Source organism: Taudactylus pleione, unplaced genomic scaffold, assembly GCF_031769625.1.
Source record: "Taudactylus pleione unplaced genomic scaffold, aTauple2 ptg000871l, whole genome shotgun sequence".
Lineage (NCBI taxonomy): Eukaryota > Metazoa > Chordata > Amphibia > Anura > Myobatrachidae > Taudactylus > Taudactylus pleione.
In genome coordinates, this window is record NW_028285273.1 from 474,150 (window position 1) to 496,847 (window position 22,698).

At 44.0% G+C, this 22,698-nt stretch overlaps 1 protein-coding gene across 2 annotated transcripts in view; it reads right to left on the reverse strand.

Moving 5' to 3' along the window:
• PER3 (period circadian regulator 3) overlaps window positions 1-22,698 on the reverse strand; it is a 46,332-nt gene that overhangs the window by 11,237 nt on the left and 12,397 nt on the right. For both annotated transcript variants that reach the window (XM_088458921.1, XM_088458920.1), the window contains exons 3-15: window positions 21,773-21,924; window positions 20,162-20,277; window positions 18,799-19,000; window positions 17,014-17,062; window positions 10,020-10,159; window positions 9,500-9,578; window positions 8,894-9,000; window positions 7,763-7,919; window positions 7,432-7,537; window positions 4,600-4,728; window positions 2,998-3,124; window positions 2,627-2,771; window positions 590-714 (exon numbers count right to left, since the gene is read on the reverse strand). In XM_088458921.1, coding sequence (XP_088315047.1) covers window positions 590-714; window positions 2,627-2,771; window positions 2,998-3,124; window positions 4,600-4,728; window positions 7,432-7,537; window positions 7,763-7,919; window positions 8,894-9,000; window positions 9,500-9,578; window positions 10,020-10,159; window positions 17,014-17,062; window positions 18,799-19,000; window positions 20,162-20,277; window positions 21,773-21,924 — 1,634 coding nt within the window. The remainder of the gene's footprint in view (window positions 1-589; window positions 715-2,626; window positions 2,772-2,997; window positions 3,125-4,599; window positions 4,729-7,431; window positions 7,538-7,762; window positions 7,920-8,893; window positions 9,001-9,499; window positions 9,579-10,019; window positions 10,160-17,013; window positions 17,063-18,798; window positions 19,001-20,161; window positions 20,278-21,772; window positions 21,925-22,698) is intronic.

The following is a 22,698-nucleotide window of genomic DNA, read 5'->3' on the forward strand; positions in this document are numbered from 1 at the left end:
ACACATTCAGAATATCAGCACGCTATATATATATTTTTTGTCTGACCTTCAACAGGAAGTCGTCAACATTTTGGCATTGACATGGTAAGTGTCGACATTTTAACCCTGTCAACCTAAATGCATGTCTACATATTGATTGTTGACCTAATGACCAAGTCCATCTAACTCTTGTCTGAAGACACTACAGCTGGAGCCTCAGAATGCCCTGCTCGCCTCTGGTGACCACACACGATCCGGACGCTCGACCTGATCACGCTCCAGGTTGACTCCAGGAGCCAGCCCACTTCGCTAGAATGATTATTAGTCATCAAGGTCATTTTTGGGTCACAGTTATGGCAACATCTGTACATTTAGCCAGTACAGCCTATTAATGCATGCATGTCCAGCTGGGGTCTAGCCTAGTTGGTCAGGGAATAGAACTACCTCACTATAAGTGACATCCCAAGCACCTGCTTATATAGACTGCATTCTGAAGAAAAGACCATCGCTACAATACATCCTGGTGGCACAAACACTTCAAGTCATGTTACTTTTCTGTATTTGGACAACTGAGCAGCTAATGTTATGGAGGACAGAATTAATATTTTACCTTCCAAACCCTCCAGATCATTCTGCCCCGGGAGACCCTGCTTGTCGTCCTCTGAGGAGGAGGTGGTGTGGCTGGAGGACTGACACTTCCTCTTTAAAGCCGGGATGTTGTAGCTCTCCAGGTACCTGTCAAGACAAAACATGACTGGATTGTAATCTGTGTCGGGAGCTGGGGAGGAGGTTGTGACCTTACCAATCATTAGCAGAATGCATCATACTGAGGGGAACTAATGTGTGAAAGGTACAGAGCAAGTTTCTGCTATTAGCGTCCTGATAACACAGCTCTATTTCCCAATCAAAAGGCATGTTAAAAGCAGACATGTCACAATTAAGATACGTAAATAAAATTAGAATGTTGCGCAGACTGTGCGCCTGTTTTGCTCTACTTAATTAGGGACCCCATACGCCTTTTTTAAAAAAATTATAATTTTTTTTTTCTGTTCAAAGAGCCAGAAAAATTGGTGACCGTCTCCGTTTTGCCATCAATATTCATTGCAGAGAAGTTCATAATGAAATGTACTAATGTCACTGTGATGTTTCCGCATTACAAAGACACATTCGCTGTAACAGTTGGTTGATTTGAAGCAGTTTCACCCTACGCCAAAACGGCAAGAAAACGGGTGTTGGCAGCCCACTGTCAGGGCAGAGGCAAGTCCGTTATAAAACTACTAAGACCCTGAAGCCAAATATCACTAGACCCTTTCTACAACGGATGCCAACTCAGTATACACAAAATGAGGATATATTTCTAAAAATTAGCATCTCCCCAATCTAGGACATTACAAATCATTTATGTCATGGCTGCTCTATATTCAAGATCAACTAGTTTTGCCGAAGTTCTTTTAAACTACCTTCAACATGAAATGGATTTGGTGGGGTCTCCTTAATTTTGACAATAAATACATACAAATCTCTTCTCTGCACAGACGGCCTCATAATTGCTAAACTTTACCCAGATCGGATAAACAAATGCAAAGCTATATTATACATTCAGAAAATATAGATCAGGAAGAGACATTTACCATCTCTGTCTAATATTAATTATCAGAGGGGGAAAAAAAACAAAACAAAAAAAAAACACGCCGTAACTATATTCAGATGCTATATGATTTTGCCAACCCTAACCAATGAGATTCTTGCATATGACAGCTACAAGTGGACTTGTCATCCTTCTATAAACCTACTTCGCTGTAGGGGGTTGATAAAATTAATGTACAATTCAAGATCCAGACAGTCACATCTAGGAGGATGGCACCACTGGTATCATTATAGTTAGGAGCCATCAGTAAATGGTTAGGGAGCACTGGCAGCCTGGCTCCAGGCATTTGTAAAGCCCTGGATTAGAAGTCTGAGTATTAAAAACATAAAGAAACTGTTGTAATTAGCATTTCATGTCGCTGTCATATTACGGTTACAGGAAGCTGCCTTTAATTCCCCCTATTGGTACAGTGGATGTGCCAGTTATCCCCCCGAAATAGGACACAAAGTGAAGAAGAACTGGGGAAAACATTTAAATATGTCTAAATTTAAAAGTGAAAATAAAAAATCCTCTGTATATAGAGCTGAAAATTTGCAAAACACTTTTTTTAATTAGGTTTATATAAACTGTACATTTTATAAAAGGGTAATCTATATTTCATTAAGAATGGGCGATGCTTATGGGGACAGAAATTTTAAATTATTTTACCAGCAAACGGAGTTTACATTCATGATGATTGGAATTTCTGTATATTCAGCCCATCATTTTATTTACAAGGGTTCTCTACATGTTCTTTTCACAAACAACTGTTATTTTAACAGAACTCAGGGCCAGATCTCAGAACTGAGCATATGACAAATTCCGCCTGTTCTATTCCTTCACGATTCTGCTCTGCTACTTTGGAGAACCCCCTTATTTAAGGTAGTGCCTATAACATCTATACTTCCATAGTGCATGACGTGATCCGTGCCTGGCCACCACCTTAACATGATAAAACAAGACCGGAACAGGAGAAAGGCCTTGGCGTAGCCAGTCGGTGAGGACAATGCAGCTCCTTACCTGATAATACTGTCCACGCAGTTGATTTGCTGGTAGGAGGGTATGTGTTGGCCCTTCCTGGATGCGTCACAGGATGAGGCTGCATGTCCATCCATCGCTACGTTTTCCTGCTGTGGTCGTGGAAATGTATTTGGATTTGGTTTTGCTATATAAGAGAGAATTAGAGAACGTTGGTTAAATTGTTGGTCACTACACTGACGCAGGGTCATTATGGTTTATTTTTTGCCTATTAAAACATAAGCGATAACTCTACAATGTCAATTAAAAGGTCTCCCAGAAATATAAAATAGTAAAATAGTAATGCATATGTAAAACATTCAAGACGAGAAATTTATTGGCCAGCCAAACGTAAAAACCCGAGATGTTCTCACCTTTCGGAAGATCTTTGTCTGGCACCTCCCGTTTCTTGGGCAGAGGTTTACTCCTGGTATCGATATAGACCTGCTGCCCTAGATTCTTGATGCGGTTAATGTCTGTGCATACTTGTTTTAAAGTCATCTAAGAGCAAACAAAAAAAAGTTTTGTAAAGACATAAGATGGCGTCTGGATAGAATGGTATATAATGCAGAGATAAGATCTAGGTCCCAGGGCAAGACGAATGAACATCTCTGCCAGATTATATAAATACATTGCTGGGAGGCATGGAACAGGTCTAGACAGAAAGAGCTGGGGTAATACATGAGGGCACACACGGCCCAATACCCAGCTGCACCACAGACACAGCTGGAAGTATATCCCGCCCAACCTCCCGCCAGGATTATAAATTTGGAGGATAATATATGATCTTCTGCAACATATGAAACCAACAGGAATAACGGTGTAAGACGGTCTCTGATTTAGTGAAGAGACATTTTTCTTAAGATCACTAGTGAACTATTGGGATTCATCCCGCACAACATTATCTGAAAACTCTATGGAAATGGCGGCTCGTATAATACACCGTGGCCGCTGGAGAAAGCCCCCCTGTATGGTTTCTCCCGCAGGAGAGCTCTAGTCTCATCTCTGGTGCACTTTTATGGCAGGTTGCCCGGCAAGTAGCCCTCACCAAAACAGCCTTTAGTTAAGTTCCACATTCGTCCAGGAATTTATAGCAATGAATCGTCCGGACTGGTTATAGTAGCGCGAGCAGCGGTCAGCCACACCAGTACCAATAGCGGAGCACAGTGCTGAACACTATGGGACTGGGGCAGAGTGGGAAGTCAGGCATAGGTTGCTCCTTATACAAAGGCTTGTTTACCTACCTACCTATCAGTGCATCACTGTAATCTGATGGTGAGGGCACAGGGTGGCATGTACTCAACGGTAGGGCAGAGACTGGTTATGTGATAGGCAGAGGCTGGTGTAGAGTGTTGGAGGCAGGAGATGTGGCATTTCCGCTCACTCCCATCTACTGTGTTTTTAAACAATATGTTGGGTATGGGAAGGTGTGAGGCGGCCAATGGCCATAACAGCGCCTGGATAGCGCATGTCCCCCTGCACCCCCCCTCTATACGAACGGGCGCCCAATGAAGCAATCCAATTGTTGCTCCAGTCGGACACCTAAGGTTGCGGGGGGGGGACACATTTCCCCTCGCAGCCTCCTGATGTGAGAGAAGAGACGTGTGCAAAGTGTGTTGTTTTGGCGCTCTAACCACTTCTTTAGATTGGTTTAGCCGTTTTGCTCAGGTAAACCAGTGTTGCTTTTAGATGAAAATACTAATGGGTGCCCGAATGGAGAAACAATCGAATTCCTCCACTGGGCGTCTATTCTGAAAGACGCCCAGCATGGGGCGCACAAAACAACTGAATCGCCCCGTATGTATGATTATGGACGATCCCCTGGTCTAATCTCCTCAGCACACACACAAGGTAAGGGCTCCTTTAATACAGACACAGATATAGTCACCGACTATTGATTCTGTTGCCAAATATTAGGCTCTAAGATCAATGTAAAACATTAAATGTCCTATAAAAATTGTGGGCGTAAGGGTTACCGGCTCTTTGTGGGTCTCATCCACGCAGTTCCCATTGGAGTCACTAGAGGAAGCGATGCTTATGTAATGCTCGTAGGAACCGTTGCTTCCCAGACTCCCATACCCACTGGAACCATTGTTATGAACAGGCTGAACAAAAAAGGAGACAACAGCAAAGGTTAGTACATAGGAACCAACTGAAATATATGAAACATAAAGGAACTAATGACACTGGGAACACGTCTTAAAGCAGAAGAAAACAAAAACAAAATATAATGATGTATACTGAATGGTTAATACAATTGTCCTTAAAGAGAGGCCCATTTATAGGCTGGGTTGATATTCCTAGAAATGCACCCCATCAATACACTAGGAACCAATGAGGTCACAGAGATATAACAGAGACAGCTATATTGTGGAGTATACCAGTATACATGAATATACACCCCATCAATACACTAGGAACCAGTGCTGTCACTGAGATACTGTATAGTAGATGCAGCCATATTGTGGATTATAGAGGAGCAGTATTACAGAACCTTGTTAGTGTTCATTCTAGAACCATGCACCCGACACAACCCGTGCAGCTCCTCTTTCCTGCCTGGTGCTTCTAGCACACTCAGCTGATGCAAGAAACTGCTGAGATACAGACCAGAGTGTGCTAGAAGCATCAGAGAGCGACACCCCAGGCAGGAGGAACTGCACAGGTTGTGACAGGTGCAGGGTGCTAGACTGAACACAACCTTATTTCCCATAATGCTCAGCCATGCCTGGAAGCACTGGCCACAATGTGCAAAGCTATCCAAGAGGAGGAAAACTTTTTATAAAGTTATAAAAGCAAAAGATCATATAAATATTGAAATGTGAAAACTAACTGTAGGAGAGCCGTAAGGCACTAAACTCCCCAAATCTGTACACTACAGAATTAACCGTGCCCCTATTTACATACCCAGTCCAGGCCATGATATAAACGGACAAGGAGACCACACTACTTCTGCGTAGCCACCGTTTAACGAGTCTGATTACGCACATCTCCAAAATGCTGCCCCTTACTCAATATTATGTGCTAGATATGATAGACTATAGTATAGTACAGTAACAATGAATTGTAACCACCATAGGAGAGGGATTAGTTTTCAATGGGAAGTACTGCTTTAATACAGACCAAAAACTACAGATGTGTCCTAATACAGCTAGCCCCAATACGCAATGCTGCGCGTGAGACCCGGCGCAAGTGAACCGTCTGGTCCTGTGCGAGATTGTTTTTGAGCGTCTTTTTCGCCGGAAAATGCGTCTTAGTCGCAACCTGGATGCGACAAACCGATTCACAAGACTGCACGGATTAATTTGATATGCAACACTTGTATATCTGGGTGTGATTGATTATATATACAAAGCACAACGGAACTTGGCGGTCGTTGCATTGCGCAACTTTGTATACATATTCAGGGTCAGTCGCACACAGATATAAAAGCATCGATAACGATAACAATCTGTACTTTGAAAAAGTAGCACAAATACAGTATCTTCCAGAAATGATCTTTTTTTATCCGTTGGATCTATTGGTTAGATTATTAAATCTGCCATGTGGTTTAAACACATGTCCTATTATTCGCAGACAACAATGCAGTTTAGTGAGAAAAACATATCAAAGCAAAAAAATAAAAATAAGAAATAGTTTGTCTGTCACAGCACAGACGAGAGCTGGACCAGAAAAGCCATGTGATGTGTGAGTCACTGGATTCCGTCTGCAGAAAGGACGGAGCGCGGTCAGCATTTCTATGACATCCGCTGGAAGAAAGGGATTTAGTTGCATTGTCCTGCGGAATAGTGATGTAATGCCCCTTTTCTTTCCTGCGGTGGCAAATTATCTGTCACAATGATGCTGGACGGAAGCAACAAAGGAGGACCTTTCACTGGCTGCCTCGGAAAATTGATGTGGCCTAAATAAACCCAAAAATCATTCTTTCCATTTATTCATTTATTTTACATAATAACGTCTGAAACGTCATCAAGAAATAGCTGTGAAATGACTGTCGTGCAGAACGTCTTACAATACTGTAATGCAGGACGAACGTACTACAGAGCTATTGGCTAGGTAGACTGATATAACGGAAAGAGGGATTTAAAAAAAAAAAAGAGGCAAACGTTACAGGAAATCGCTTCTACCGGTTGCGAACCTCTTCAGTGTACACAATTATCGAACCCCATAAAAGTACCCCAAATTTTATCATTACTTCTATTAAGTAGAAGGATAACATTTAATAACTCATGAAACTTTACTAAACTTTTAAAAACTACGGTAGTAACTTGTAGGCACTGAAGATTCACCTCTGACACCAATAAGGAGCCCTATTTTCAGGACTCATGCATCCAATGCAAATTGGCTCCGATAATAAGTAGCCCGCTAATTACCATTACATAAATTGTTCATGGATCCACTCGTACTGCTTTGATTTCAAGTAATTAAACATGCTCTTTCTATTCTGAAGAGATTACAACTAGTGGACGGTCATCACACCAATTTTTCATTCCCAGGACCACAGTCTGGCAAATCCAATGGATTTGAGAGCTCTTGTTTTATTATGGCGGAGGTACATTGGTACACAGGTGGTACATTGGCGGAGGTACATTTACACAGGTGGTGAAGTAGTTGTAAAGTTCTGTGTCAACTTGGTTCCATATTTTACAGTATGTCATCATTTAAATTGGAGCTGTCCCATGGGTTCAATTGTCCAGCCTTACTTGTGAAAAGACAGCAGAAAGTGCCCCCCCCAGTGGGGATATCACATTCTAGCACGGCGTTACTAATCAGAAATGTTCCTTAAGATATGATTTTTATTAGACGTGTACCTGTAACAGCACTTTGTAAATCTGTCCTTGTAGTTCTTTAATTTCCTTGTCAACGTTGTTAATTTCTGTGCTTCGGGCTGCGAAGACGTCTTCATTGAGAGGGCCCCTAAAACAGAAAGTTGTGTGCGCCGTTTATAAAGCGTATTCTGGCTCTTGCTAATTTATGTACAGGAAAGGTGAAGACTTTAGCAAACGGAGTAGCAAAATAGGATCATAAATTGTGTTTGCATAGGACATGGTACATTCTAATCGTTTGCTGGTCAAGGCCAGGTGAAAAGGTGAATCATCATGACATTCTAAAAAGGTCTTCACTCGCAGCACAAGTACTTACGTCCTGACTTTGTGTCGACCAATGATAAATGCCACTTTTCTGCTCCAGGGGTTGACAAAGCTGGACCAACTGGTATCCAATGTGATGTAATCGCCATTTTGTGTGCAGAATCTAATGGGGGAATGCTCAAATGGCGGCTGTCCGGCATATTTTAGGACTAAAAGGGAGAGGGAGAAAAAACATTACATAACATTCTAGAAACTGATCCTTTTGGTGAACATTAAACATTTCAGTTACCATAAATATCTCAGAAGTAACAGAGGGGTTTATGTATCAAGCTGTGAAAAGCACAGAGAAGAGGACCAGTGGAGAAGTTGCCCATAGCAACCAATCAGCTTTGTAGTAGCATTTATCAAGTAGAGTCTATAAAATGATAGGTAGTCTCCATTCAGGGACCCCTCCTCTCTCTCCGGCGACCGGAAGCGCACTGCGCAGCAGAAGTAGACTCTGGGCACTAGTATGTGGCCAGAGTCTACTGCACATGCACAGGTCACTGGGAAAATGGCGCGACAGCCAGTTCCCCGGCGATTTCCCTACTGCGTATGCGCAAAACGCACCGCCAATTTTCCAGGTGATCTTTGCAGCACTGATACCTCTCTGGAGTCCCACGTCGGCGCTAAGTATTAAAAATATGGGTGCAGGGTGTGCGGTGTGGGCCCCCCTGGACCCCAGGGGCCTGCACCCACTATTGATACGCCCCTGGTAGGTGCTGATTGGTTGCTATGGGCAACTTCTCCACTCTTTTCATTGCTTGATACATAAACCCCAGAATAACTAATGAGAACTGCATACTTGTCAGTTAAATACATTGATATAGAACATTTAAATTTTTTTTTTTTTTATATTTTCTAACCAATATCAGGCCCATTTAGATGCTTCAGCGGTCAGTAAAAGGATGGGGATATAATGTTCTATCAAATGTTTCATTTTTATTAACAGCAGCAGTGGAATGACCAATAACAGCTAAATTATGTATTTTCCCCATTGGACTACATATAAAAAGCATTTACATATTTTTTTGGGGGGGGATATTGGTCCTTTAAAATGTTCTACCCTCTTGCCCGGACTAGATTGGACGATTGTAAAGACTGGTTTCTTTGCAGTCTCTGAATTACAATTGTCCTGACTTACTTTTCCTGTGTATGGCCAGCATTAGAGGACGGTCTTCAGGGTGCAAATACATTAAAACAGATGTTCCAACCAAGTCCTGAGGCAAGTAGCCCAATAATGGTACAGCGCTGAAAGGAGAGAAATATAAATAATACACATTTATTACATAGGCATGGGTGAAGTGCATCAAATACAAAATTAAAATATCCTCTTTCCCATCAACTATTTCACGTTCATAATGTAATCATAAAGAAGCCCTTTAATTCAGGTTCTACATTACTTCCAGTAAATCCATTTAGAAGCCTCCACTTAAAAGAACTGAGGGGGAGATGCATCAAATCTTGGAAAGAAATAAAGCGGAGAGACATTAAGGGCCCATTTATTAATGAGTGATATGCTTGTTATCACTCGTTACTAATCTTATATGGTGTTCCAATCAAATCAGCTTCTAAGTGACAGTTAAAAGCTGACTAGTTGGTACTTTATCTCTTTCCACTTTCTCGCTCTCTCCAAGGTTTGGTACATCTCCCCCCCTGACTACTTTAATAATGGCTGAATGCAAACTAGCTTTTTCAGTGGAGAGCCAACAATTACTTCCACTAATAGGATAAACACAAAACCACTCACCGATCGTCCACTTCAAGGAACACGCTGCCAGGCGTGTGGGTGGTGGTGAATATACGTTTATCCAGGGGAATTCTGGGAGCTGAAAAACACAGCGCAGAAATCATAAACGTTATGCGCCTTGAAAACTTGCAACTTTTACGGAACGATTGCGATACTAAACAGTATCGTCTATATACAGTGTCTGTTAACTTCCTCTACTAAATTAATCCGCCATGTATTGTACTGGACGACACTCCAAAACACGTGACACGGCTATCTGGTGGGAACTGGAAATGTGTGGCGGTATAATTAGATTTTCGCACATTATTAACAGTTCTGTCTGCACCATTCCATACTCTAAAAAGCCTCAGTTACAGTATAACCCCCCTCTCACTGAGAACATAGGAATAAGATTTTCTGCTGCCGGGCCGATCAGAGAGGATATGACCTATTTAGATTTGCGAGTGCTTATCTCTGTGTTGTTAAGTAGAGACCCAGCCGTGCAAGGAGAAATAAGCGACAGTGGGGTTACAAGCCTTACCCTCGTATCCAGAGTGAATCTTTTCCACCAGAGCGAGGCAACAGGCTTCTGGCTCCACATTAGACGTGCGAACTCTGACGGAATACGGAGTCATTCGATAGGGATTGTATCGGACCTCATGATCCCGGTCTTTCCCACCTCTGGAATAAAAGAATTAAAATTTACAGCAAAATGTAATGTCAAAGTAAAAAGGCAAGTGGTGAACTTATACAAGTCAGAGCAGAATTGAACAGATGACAACAGATGTTTGGCATGAAAATGACGCTGCCTTTAAACAACTGCTTTACAGGAGCCAATAGTAGCTTCCATGTTCCCCCGAATCACATCACAAGTCCCCCGCATGTCTTAGATTGTAAGTACATTGGGGTCAGGCCATCTTCAACTCCTGTTCCTCCACAATGTAGCACATTATGTCATAGGGCGATGATTTATAAAGAGTACAGCTAGCAAAGCAAACTATATAGATCTGTTGCTGACAAACTACAGATACAACATTGTATTATGGGAAGAAATATAAAAAAATATATATATGATATTAATTAAAATGGTCACAAGATTGCACTGGATCATGGAAAACAAGATAATTGCATGCTGCACCAATTCTCTAGCACATTCCTGCCTTAGAGGTTGGGTATGCCAACCCCGTGCTGATCACGTCAGTGGTCAGAATCCCAAAAGCGTAATCCTGATGGTGGAAATCCCGACGCATGAAGGTAATTTAACCCTTCCCCTAACCCACCTTTCCAGCAGCCTAACCCTAACCCTCCACAGCCTAACCCTAAGCCGCCACAGCCAGTGCATAACCCTCATCGCTGGCAGTGCAGCCGCCGGGATTCTGACCGCTGGCATTCTGTTCACCGGAATACTGACTACATCCCATCTTAGGGAATTTCTGGGACAGCAGACAAGCACAAGCTTCCCCAGAAACTTGCTCTGCTGCTTAGCACGTTTCAGGGGTCTCTGTGATCCGGGCACCACGGTTCCTACAGATGTGCCCTCATACACTGCGGCTTCTGATACACCAAACAGTGCCCCTCAGCGCGATTGAAGACGCAGCCCAGCTTCTCTAGTATACGGAGAGGTGTTTTGCTGCGACCGCGATGTGAATAAGGCACAAATGTAAAGGAAAGCACAGTACTCTATACCTCTCAGAGCCCCACAGCTGCGCTGGGTGTGTCCCGCGCCGTATGGCGTACAGACGCCAAGTGTATAAGGACACATCTGTACATAGGAGTGGAAATGCTGGGCAGGTACTTGATGCAGTTCTTCCCAGTGTGTGAATGATCTGCCACAGTCACACTTAACAACAAGTGCATTGCATGAACACGTGTGTAGTGTCCTGGATTTAGTCTGGCTTGTTTTCTAGCCTCATATCACCCAGGATGGTTATGCCTGCTGCAGAGCAAATTGCGAAACGCACGACTTGGAGAACTAGTAAAAAAAAAAACCACACATTCAAAGCCTCCTAGAAAACTGGAATCAGCGTGTTATCTTACTCCGAAGAGGAATAATATAGAAATGATGCCACGCTGCTAGATCATTTTGTTAGTCTAATAGGGGTCACATTTTAAAAAGGGGGGAGATCTTTTCCTATGCACTGCTGAACTCCTGTTTGCACTGAATTCCAACACCAGCATCCCGACAGAGTAAGGATACAGACACCTACCAGTAAGTACCCCAATCCACCCCTCCCCTCCACGAAGCCTAAACCTAACCTCCCTCCCCTGCAGCCTAATCCTAACCCCACTCAGCTGCAGCCTAACCCTAACCCCACTCCCCTGCAGCCTAATCCTAACCCTAGCACCAATACTTACCGTCAGGGTGTCAGCAGTCAGGATTGTGACTGGTGTCGGGATTCCAGTGTCGGCATTCTGAGCGCCGACACCCGAGATACTAACTACACCCCGTTTGCACAGCAGCCGAAAATTCCCCTTTGCAACAGAAATATAAAAGGACATAATGAAATGATTTGGGGAGGATTTAAATTGGGATTTCCAATCTCCAGACAACTCATTTATTAGCTTGTGTACGCTCTCCTGCAGCTTTTACTACATTACCTTTCATTTCTAGCTTCAATCTGTATCTAATGTCGGACCATAGAATGACAGGGCTGAAAAGCACAGAATGAAGAGTAGACGCAGTGAATAGATTGGTACGAGAAGTTGGACTTGTGGCGGTGGCAGAAATAATGTGTAATAGTGGTGATAATGAGATTATTTTCAGACTAGATCTATTTTTAATCAATTCCTACGCATTAGGCCCGATGTTTAGTGTCCTTGACCAAACTGCCTGTATTTCTTTTCCTGTACGCACAAAGGCAAGCACGACAGGTCGCCCATCTTTTCAGCATAAGGTTATATATTTAGTTCTGATTATATCAGGAACTGCCATTCTGTGTAAAGTGTTACTGTTACGCGATTGTGTAACAGAAATGTGTTAGAAGCTTATTCAGTTATTTTGTGCGGCCCCGGAAATTGGAGGCATCACCTCTAATTTTCATCTCTTTTGAGAACACATGGATATGAAGACGCAACAGATTTACTGAAAGGAAAAAAAATAAATAAAAACGTTCACTTTCGTTAACAAGATTCTGTCGTAATGGCTCAGTTTCCAAAAAGGTGGCCAAGACCCTGGTATGAAGCACACCTTGTAGTTTTCGCTGACCTGATCAAGAATATGTAATAGGCTAATTAGCGAGGCTGGTGAAAGAGAAGTAGATTACATGAAGGATATAAAAGGGCTACTTTTAACTGCACAAAATTTATATAATGTATTAAAAAAAATAATGGTCTTAGGGGCAACTTTACTAAAGCTGCCCACAGACACATAGCGATATTTTACCCGATTTCGACAAATCGTGATGACAAATCGTGTAAAATATGCCCAAGTTGTGAGTGTCCACTCACGATCACGATGCCAATGCGCGTCCCCGCTCGTCGTACATCGCATCTTCAGATCTGCCGTGCTGTAGGGCAGATATGCCAATCTGGGACACAATGCACTGGATGCACGATAGATCTTAAGTCAGATTGGACATTTTTTACTCCAAATCGTGTGTAGGATTGCCGGGGAGCTGCCGGGGGAGGGTTCAGGGGAAAGCGCACACCTCGTGGGATCGTGTGCAGATCGCTGTGTGTGGGGGCACCTTAAGCGCCAGTCTGGGCTTCAATTCCAAACCAATGGGTGCTGCTACGGTTGACAGTCTACAAAAAAACAACAGTATTTACTATGCATCGGGGTTCTGACAGTCATTTTTCATCCGCCGTTGACACCTATTTGGTTTTGAAGCTGCAAATCAGAGGAGAATCCGCTGTCAAAACGCTGCAACTGCTCCTTCGGTAGCCCCTTTATAAGGAGTGGCCACTCGGGGACACTCTCCATAGGAGTGAATGGCGTTCTCCCCAGAATTTTTTCGTAGCCGGATGGGGGGTAGTGGGTCAGGTAAAACTGGACCTTCGTAATCCAAATAGACACCACACCGCAGGGACTTTCTAGGTGTGTTCTGTGAATGATAAAACCTGCCTCAATAAAACAGTTTATAATTGTAAGTGCTATGGGATGTATTCAATGTGGTGGCCGACTATGCTTTTGAAAATCTTCAAAATGGGTGGATCAGGCGGCACAGTACTGCGATTGGTACCACTGCCTTGCCGAATGATTCAGCCTATACCATTCTGCCAACATTCAGTGAGTCGTGCTTACAAGAAAGATGGGTCGTTCAATACATAAATCACCAATAATATGCCAAAATGCAGCCATGTGACTCTCCGTAATTAAATAACCGACTGTTTTAATCTTTTCAACGTGCGGCAAAGGGTGTCCCGGCATTCCCTGTTACATAATCACACACTGATCGGGAATCGCTCTATAATGTGACTTTTCTGGAGAGAGAGCATAGTACCCAAAATATGCGCTAGATCTAGATGTGCTCTCTTCTGTTCAAAGAGGTAGGGAAAGGGGGGAGTGAAGTATCACCTGCATGATTATTGGTGGGGGTTGCTACAACAGTGAAGGGGGTATTAGGTATGAAGCAATAAAATGAACAAGGACCTGGCATCAGAATAGGTGAATAATAGAACTGGAAAGGATCAGACTGCTGCAATGCAGTAACTCACTATCTGCTGGTTTAAAGCAGATTATGTAACTGTAGCTTCCATCTCTGGGAGGCGAGGGTGCACATTTATTACCAGCAGCAGTCAAGGTGAACAGCAAAGGTTCCAGACTTATACAGCAATTCCATGCTCTGCTCAGCGTGTAACATCATAAGCACCATTTAATGTCATGCATGGATTAAGTGTAAAGGAAAAAGCAAAAAATCCATACTTATAGACATCTACATAATGCCACCATTCAATACACCCGTCTTCACCAACATGACTAATTAGCAATTCTGCGCCAGTTCTTGGAATCCATCGGTTTCTAATTGTAGGGAATAGGAGATTAAAGGAAGCAACGGGCAATATATGATCCCATGTCTGAGGCGTTAAGTAATGTCAGGATCCTGCCCCCATGTCCAGCCTCGGTCTCAATGAAATCACAGAAATTTAGGGCGTAATGACTATTCCTTCATTTAAACCTTCGTAAACATTAACAACTTAATTTAGGAGCTTGAAAAAGGATTATTCTACTGTAATAACTTAATATAAATGACATCATAAAATAATATTAGATGTTAAAAAATATCAAACACCAATTTTATTTTTTATTTTTTTAAACAAATGTATCCATTAGATGAATTGGAATCACTGGTCACCCGATGACTATCCCTCTGCAGCAGAGGCAGTTTAGCGTCCGCATATAGAAATAAAAGGGCCTGGTTCTGCGTACACGGATAGAAATAGCCGCCCTCCTTCACACGCTTGTGAAAACCGCCGTCCTCTCCATCAGTGCGGACCTGCCCCAGCCCTATCCTTGGTGACAGAGATACGCCTGATATCACTGGATCTCTGCGTGCACGCAGCTCTGTGTAGCCTGCAATACCGTCTACACACCCACTTATCCTACGCGCAGAAGCCCTGATGCCCATCGTGGCTGAAAATATGCGTGCGCAGTTGCCAATATAGCCAGGAGGTCGGTCTGCAGAGCAGACTTGTGTGCAACGCTGAAATCAGGGCCTGATTCAGAGCCGCTCGTAAGCGGACGCTCGTTCGCTCCGAGCGATGTTCACACAACTGCGCATGCGTATGGGTTGTAATTAGGGATGTGCAGGCTCGGATAGGTTCGAGTTTGCACGTTGAGTTCGGATTTTTCCCTCCAAAAAAACGGAACTCAGAAAGAGGCTAAACGTCATCTTACATGGACGAACATCATCATTCCTGTCCAGGAATGATGATGTTCGTCCATGTAAGATGACGTTTAGCCTCTTTCTGAGTTCCGTTTTTTTGGAGGGAAAAATCCGAACTCAACGTGCAAACTCGAACCTATCCGAGCCTGCACATCCCTAGTTGTAATACGCATGCGCGAACCAGTCAGTGCGGTCGGAAATTGCGTGCTCACAAAATAGCGAATGCCTGCTAATTTGAGTGACAGAATGAGGCGTTTGTGGGTGGTAACAGGGGAAGGTGCTTGAAAACGGGGAGTGGAGATCCGAACGCAGGCGTGCCAAACGGTCAAAACGGGCGTTTTAAGGGTGTGCATAATTAACAAAGCAGCGTCATCGGCCACGTCACTTGGTTGTTTCTTAGCCTGAACTGTTCGCATGATTGCGGTAGGAAAATCCTACCACAAGCACTGCGAGCAGTTCAGACGCCTTTCGATGTACTCGATTAATCTAATAAATAGCGGAGATGAAGTAGGATGCGAGCGGCCAGGGGGAGTCTTTACAAAATAGCGAGCGCATATTTCGTTCGCTCGCTCAGACATAGAGGCGTCAACAGACCGCAAAGAGCGAGCGCTCAATTTAAATAGCCGGCCCCTTTTTCTGAACGAGCGAGCGCAAATAGCGTCCGGCTCTGAATCAGGCCCTCAGGCCCTAAATAAGCAGGGTGTGAATAGCAGCAAACTAACAAGGTAATTAATGCTGAATGGATCATAACTGCTGCTATCAGTGTGCAAGAGACAATTTATGATGGACAATAACATGGTACCAGGAGAAGAAATTCAGCAACGGTATAATCTGAAGCCTCTTACCGAGAAAATGCAACTGAGCACTCTCCAACTAACCACTGACTTACTGAGATTTCAATTACAAAAGGGTATTACCACCTACAGGATGATTTTGACATATTTATACCCCCCCCCCCCCACCCCCAACACTTCTGTAGTATCAAGATCATGTGAATAGCCGTAATTGTTAATATTACCCAAGACAGACAATTCTTTCCAATGAAACAATGGTCTCATCAGCAAAGTGTGCTGGTCCCACTGTGGGTCTATGAGTGTCTTGTGCAACAGTCAGGTCTCCTCACAAAGTCCATTATGGACTCTTTACTATAGACCGCAGCAAGTGCCAACTACAGGCATCGTGTAGTGATCTGTGATGCAACAGTAAAAGTGACCAGTCTCTGGCTGATAGAGAAAAGCTCCAGAAATAAGAACAAAACCACCAAGACGGAAAAAGTGTAAAATTAGATTGTGCAGCAGTGGAAGATTATTTATAGTCGTAGACGGTCCTGTTTGTCAGATCTAAAGATTTTATCTGCATATAAAAGGTTCCTGCATCCAGACACGTTCCTAGACAACACACCGGCACCCGCGTTGCTCCTGGTGACAGCAGTTTGAAGTTCATAGTAACATTTATTTAGTTTTGCTTTGAAGCACTTCTCACTAGAAATGTGAAATTTTCCCGGCAGGGGGGGAGGGGGGAACATGGCCTGACCAGAGACTGAGCAGGAGGAGAGCGGGGACATTAGGTAAAGGCAGGCACACACAGCTCCTGAGCAATTTTTTACAGCTGGCAAATCATTATCTCTGAAGACCAATGCATTTTTCAGTTAGAGAAGCTTTGGTTTTGCCACAATTCACATTTTCAAAAGTGATACAAACACAAACTTACCTTATTCTGCAGAAAAAGGATTTGACTTGAGTATATTCATAAAGTGAAGCTGTAAGAGTGAAAAACAAAAAGATTCATACATTAGATTCCACAAATATTTATCCGGTCATCTCACAGTAATCAGCAGTGTACAATTACACATACCTAGGTGCAGATTCAATTAGCCCCGGGACTTACCGCAAGGCTGCAGGTCTACCCTGAGCTATTCAATTAGATCTGCAGCGTGGCAAGACCCAGATGGGGCACTTCAAGTGTTAAGTGCATTCTCTGGGGCTTACAGCATGGGGTAATTCCATAGCCCCAGGCGCTTAACCCAGGAGTTAACATGTGCTGGCCGTGGGCTTATTACGTGATTGATAGCTCTGGACGCTTAATCCAGGAGCTGCAGCCTTGCAGTAAGTCCAGCGCCCTTCATACTTATAAAGTGGATATGTGTGAAGAGATAATGGATCTTGAAAAGCCTATATTCAGAACGGAGGTATATGTATTAAACTCTGCTTTTAATATATTGTAGCAAATATAGCAATAAACCTCATGGGTCCAATAATTCGCTAAAGCTGCTGTACTGCAGATCTCAGGTGGTTTATTACACAGAAACACCCACTGACACGGGACCCAAAACACAGAAACACCCACTGACACGGGACCCAAAACACAGAAACACCCACTGACACGGGACCCAAAACACAGAAACACCCACTGACACGGGACCCAAAACACAGAAACACCCACTGACACGGGACCCAAAACACAGAAACACCCACTGACACGGGACCCAAAACACAGAAACACCCACTGACACGGGACCCAAAACACAGAAACACCCACTGACACGGGACCCAAAACACAGAAACACCCACTGACACGGGACCCAAAACACAGAAACACCCACTGACACGGGACCCAAAACACAGAAACACCCACTGACGCGGTACCCAAAACACAGAAACACCCACTGACACGGGACCCAAAACACAGAAACACCCACTGACACGGGACCCAAAACACAGAAACACCCACTGACACGGGACCCAAAACACAGAAACACCCACTGACACGGGACCCAAAACACAGAAACACCCACTGACGCGGTACCCAAAACACAGAAACACCCACTGACACGGGACCCAAAACACAGAAACACCCACTGACACGGGACCCAAAACACAGAAACACCCACTGACACGGGACCCAAAACACAGAAACACCCACTGACACGGGACCCAAAACACAGAAACACCCACTGACACGGGACCCAAAACACAGAAACACCCACTGACGCGGTACCCAAAACACAGAAACACCCACTGACACGGGACCCAAAACACAGAAACACCCACTGACACGGGACCCAAAACACAGAAACACCCACTGACACGGGACCCAAAACACAGAAACACCCACTGACACGGGACCCAAAACACAGAAACACCCACTGACGCGGTACCCAAAACACAGAAACACCCACTGACACGGGACCCAAAACACAGAAACACCCACTGACACGGGACCCAAAACACAGAAACACCCACTGACACGGGACCCAAAACACAGAAACACCCACTGACGCGGTACCCAAAACACAGAAACACCCACTGACACGGGACCCAAAACACAGAAACACCCACTGACGCGGTACCCAAAACACAGAAACACCCACTGACACGGGACCCAAAACACAGAAACACCCACTGACACGGGATCAGTGAAGGATAAGATTTTCAATTCCGCATCTAAAATCCGCCGGGGTACAATAAGAGCACGCAGCGAATTTCAGGGCTGTACCTGTCTCTGTTCCGATATTCCAAGGTAGGAGATGGGACTGAGTTGTGTGCTTGTAGAAGGCACTGACATCCTGAGGGGCCAGAAGCTCCACGAAACGCGAGGAGTCCAGCAGCTTCTTCTTGCAGTTCAGTATGTATGCTGCCTGCTCAGAGATATACACCATCTTCCCGGAGGTCAGCGAGAAGACAATCACAAATGTGTCCTATGGAGAAAAATGTAAAGAATTAGGGAAAGAAAATAAATACAAATCTTATTTATAGCACAACTGGTAAACATTTTTATGCAGAATACGAAAGTTCGCATTTAAATTGGGATGTGCATCCTAATTGTATTGAATTTATAGAAGAATCACAAAACAAAAACGATGCTTGCAGCAAAATATGTCACAGAGAGCTTAGGAATCCCTAAGAGGCCAATCCCTTCCCGCTCAGTTGAAGCTCCGACTTGGGAGACACATAGGGGCTGATAGGGTTGGAAGCAAAGCAAGTAACACTTTGCTGCACTGCAGGATGGGGAAGATGTAAATGATGAAGCTTTAGATATGAGTGGGGCATGTCCAAACTTAAATTTAAATTGCAGTGTAACAATAAAGCTGTCCAGCATTTGTGGGCTACATGCAAAAGCAGCCAGTGTTTAGCCTGCATGCAAATAAATGCATTTGGCCCACCCTTGCATTGCAACATGGTTTCTACAGGTGCTAAGTAATCTGTCTTTTTGCTTTGCTCCCAAGCTCAGAAACTGGATGAGATCAAAGCTGACCAAACATACAAGCCGCCAGTAGTCTTCTATGCCAGAGGTTCCCAAACTCGGTCCTCAAGGCACACACGTCCAGGTTTTAAGGATAATCATGCTTGGGCACAGGTGACTTAATTAGTACCTCAGTCTATTGATTAGTCACCTGTGCTCAACCATGGATATCTTTAAAGCCTGGACTGTTAGGCTTTGAATTAAGTGGCACGTCAGGTATGAGGGTCTGTGGTTTTAGCCGATGTAAGAATGGTTTCCTCCTGGCTGTGATCATTGGAGAGTTGTGCAAGTGCTGGTATCACAGGGGTTGGGGGGTTATAACTACGCGAGTCCAAGCATGGAACCATCTGGTTCTACTACATTTTTTGCATCCTCTATGTAACATGAAATGGCAGGGCCAGCTCTCTGTAAACTAGCAGGATGCATGACGATTCCATCTTACATGTAAGTACCGACCATTAGCGACTGGTGCGCCTCAAGTAGCTTTTATTCAAATATTACAGTAATGCGCTTGTTCTTAATTGCCCATGATGGACACAATACTTTATATCATCTTCTGCCAGATCTGAAAAAGTGTGTGTGTGTGTGTGTGTGTCTGCAAGACTCCTGACCATACCGTGTTCTTTGGCGGGTGTTCCGACGTCATGGTCTCCAGATCCTCAATGGTGTGTACGTTGGAATCCACTCGAGAGGAACCACTGTCACCAAGGACCTGGAAAAATGCACTGTTCGCTGTAGGATGAGAAGGAACTAGATTATAGGGCGCTGTATTCGGCCACAGGCAGAGATGGAAATTAGTTATGGGAGCCAGTACAAATATTTCATTATTACATATGTGTCCTCATCAACTAATTTGCCGCAATTTCACCAAACATTCCTTCTTGGCGCACCAGGTCCCGTGTGACTGTGCCGAACTTCTTTTTTGCTCGAAAATGCAATACGACAAAACCGCTAAATGAGACTGCACTGATTAATTTGATAAGTGACACCTGTACATCTGTCTGCGACGGAGTCTGAATCTGTATACGAAGTGCGACGATGCAACAGCTGTGGTTTTTCTTTTTTTATGCCAAGCTTAGTTGTGCTTCAACTGCGACTTTGTACATATTTAAAACTAATTCCTGTATGGTTAAAGTTGCAGCCCGGCGTCTCTGGTACAGAATGAGTGGTGTTTCACTGTGTCTGCGGTGTAAGATACAAATGTAAAGATAAAGTTGCCATGCTACACGGCTCAGCGTGGCTCTCTCGCAACAGGCTTCTTGCACAGTATGGCGTATTGAAGCTAGGTGTATGAGAACACATCTGTATAAGTAGATGCAAACCATGGATGTTAAAAAGTACAGGTAAACCCTTTCCTGCAACTTCTCGTCAAAAGAACAAAATCGCCCCAAACCCCTCATGGCATGGCAATAAAGTATACCTGCAGACTGTACGCAAGTGCTCCCCATTTGACAGCTCACCCAACAAGTCAGAGAGACTGCAGCCTACGTAGCTTTAGCCACTTGGGGGCTCATTTTCAGGTGAGCTACCGGACAACCCCTTCCCAATCCTCAATCTATCAGCACATATTGAATTTAACAACATTTGTGAATAGGATGGAAAGTAGTGTAAAATAAACACAGCCTAAAAGCTGGACAGGACTTAAGGTCCCCATACATCAGGGACGGATTGCCGCGATGTAGCTATCCTGCAACCCGGCATTGCAGGATCGCTGAAATCCAACAGGTTGTATTTCACAGATACGCCGATCACGATCAAAAAATGATCGCGATTGGCAGATCGATTAAATTTAACAGGTAGAATTTCACCGATCCTGCGGTGGATCGCAGAACATCGATTGCCCCCGGTCGGCGTTTCCAATCCCATCGCAGGATCGCGCAATCCCCCTTCAGATGTATGGCATCCATTACTCGCAGTGGGCACAATTATTCCCAAAGCTGACATAATATTCATGAGAAATCAGCCAAATCATTCACTGCGAAATTGAACTTTGTACCTCATGCCTCAGTGACAGATGTTATATGTGGAAAGAATCCTCTAATTCTACATTCGAACACAGACCAGGATTACAGCTCCAGCAAAGTTTACAGCAAAGTTCAACTGGTCACGCGACCAGTTCAGCTTTTCTAGAAGAAAAGCTGAACTGGTCGCGTGACCAGTTGAACTTTGTGCCTCATGCCTCAGTGACCGATGCTTCTGTGAAACCGTAACAAAAACCATTTCTCACCTTGGACCTGCCGAACGCACTTTAAGGCGTAGTTTAACGCGTCCATCGTACTGGGCTTGCTGCAATTTATTTTTTCTGGCGGAAGGCGCCGCTTCATTTCCTGCACCATACTCATCAGCTCTTTATGTGACCGAGTCCTCTCCATTTGTTCGCTTTGGGGGCAACAACAAAATAAAAAAAGGAAAATTTTACAGTCGCTATAAAAGATATTGCACGCAACGTTTTGGAGAGTTTATTTCCTCTTTATTCGGTAAATTATCCTCATTAAATCAAATGTTAAGAAACAGTAGTAGTAGATGCATGTGATTACATGATAAAGATCGGATCGGGGATAATGAATCATAAATCAGGATTACATTATTATTCTCTATTACGACAGCTTTGTCTGTAGCTCAGCATTAAACTAAAATACAGAGACTACGGGGTATAATTACTAAAGTGAGAGTGTTTAGAAGTGAGTTTTAAAAGTGATGTTGCTCATAGCAACCAATCAGATTCTAGCTATTATATTCTAGAAGGTGCTAGTTAAATGTTAAGTAGAATCTGATTGGTTGCTATGGGCAACATCACTTTTAAAACTCACTTCTATAAACTCTCACTTTAGTAAATTTACCCCTAATGGTGTACACACACCGACAGATATATTGGCCGATTAATTGATCAGGTAATGTATCTGCTGTCCGTCGGCCAGTGTGTACCTGCGATATGTTGGTGAACGTCGGCGTTCACAGACATATCGCATTGGCTGTGCTGCACAGCCGATGGACAGATATGTCTGCAGACATATCTGTCCATCAGCAGGTGTGTACGGGCGATCTGCAGACCGCCCGTACACACACAGCTGCAGCCGCGAGGAAGGGGGCGGGACACTCCCCCGACCTGCCCACCGGCCGCCGGGTCCCGCACCCCGGGACGCGAGGGCACAA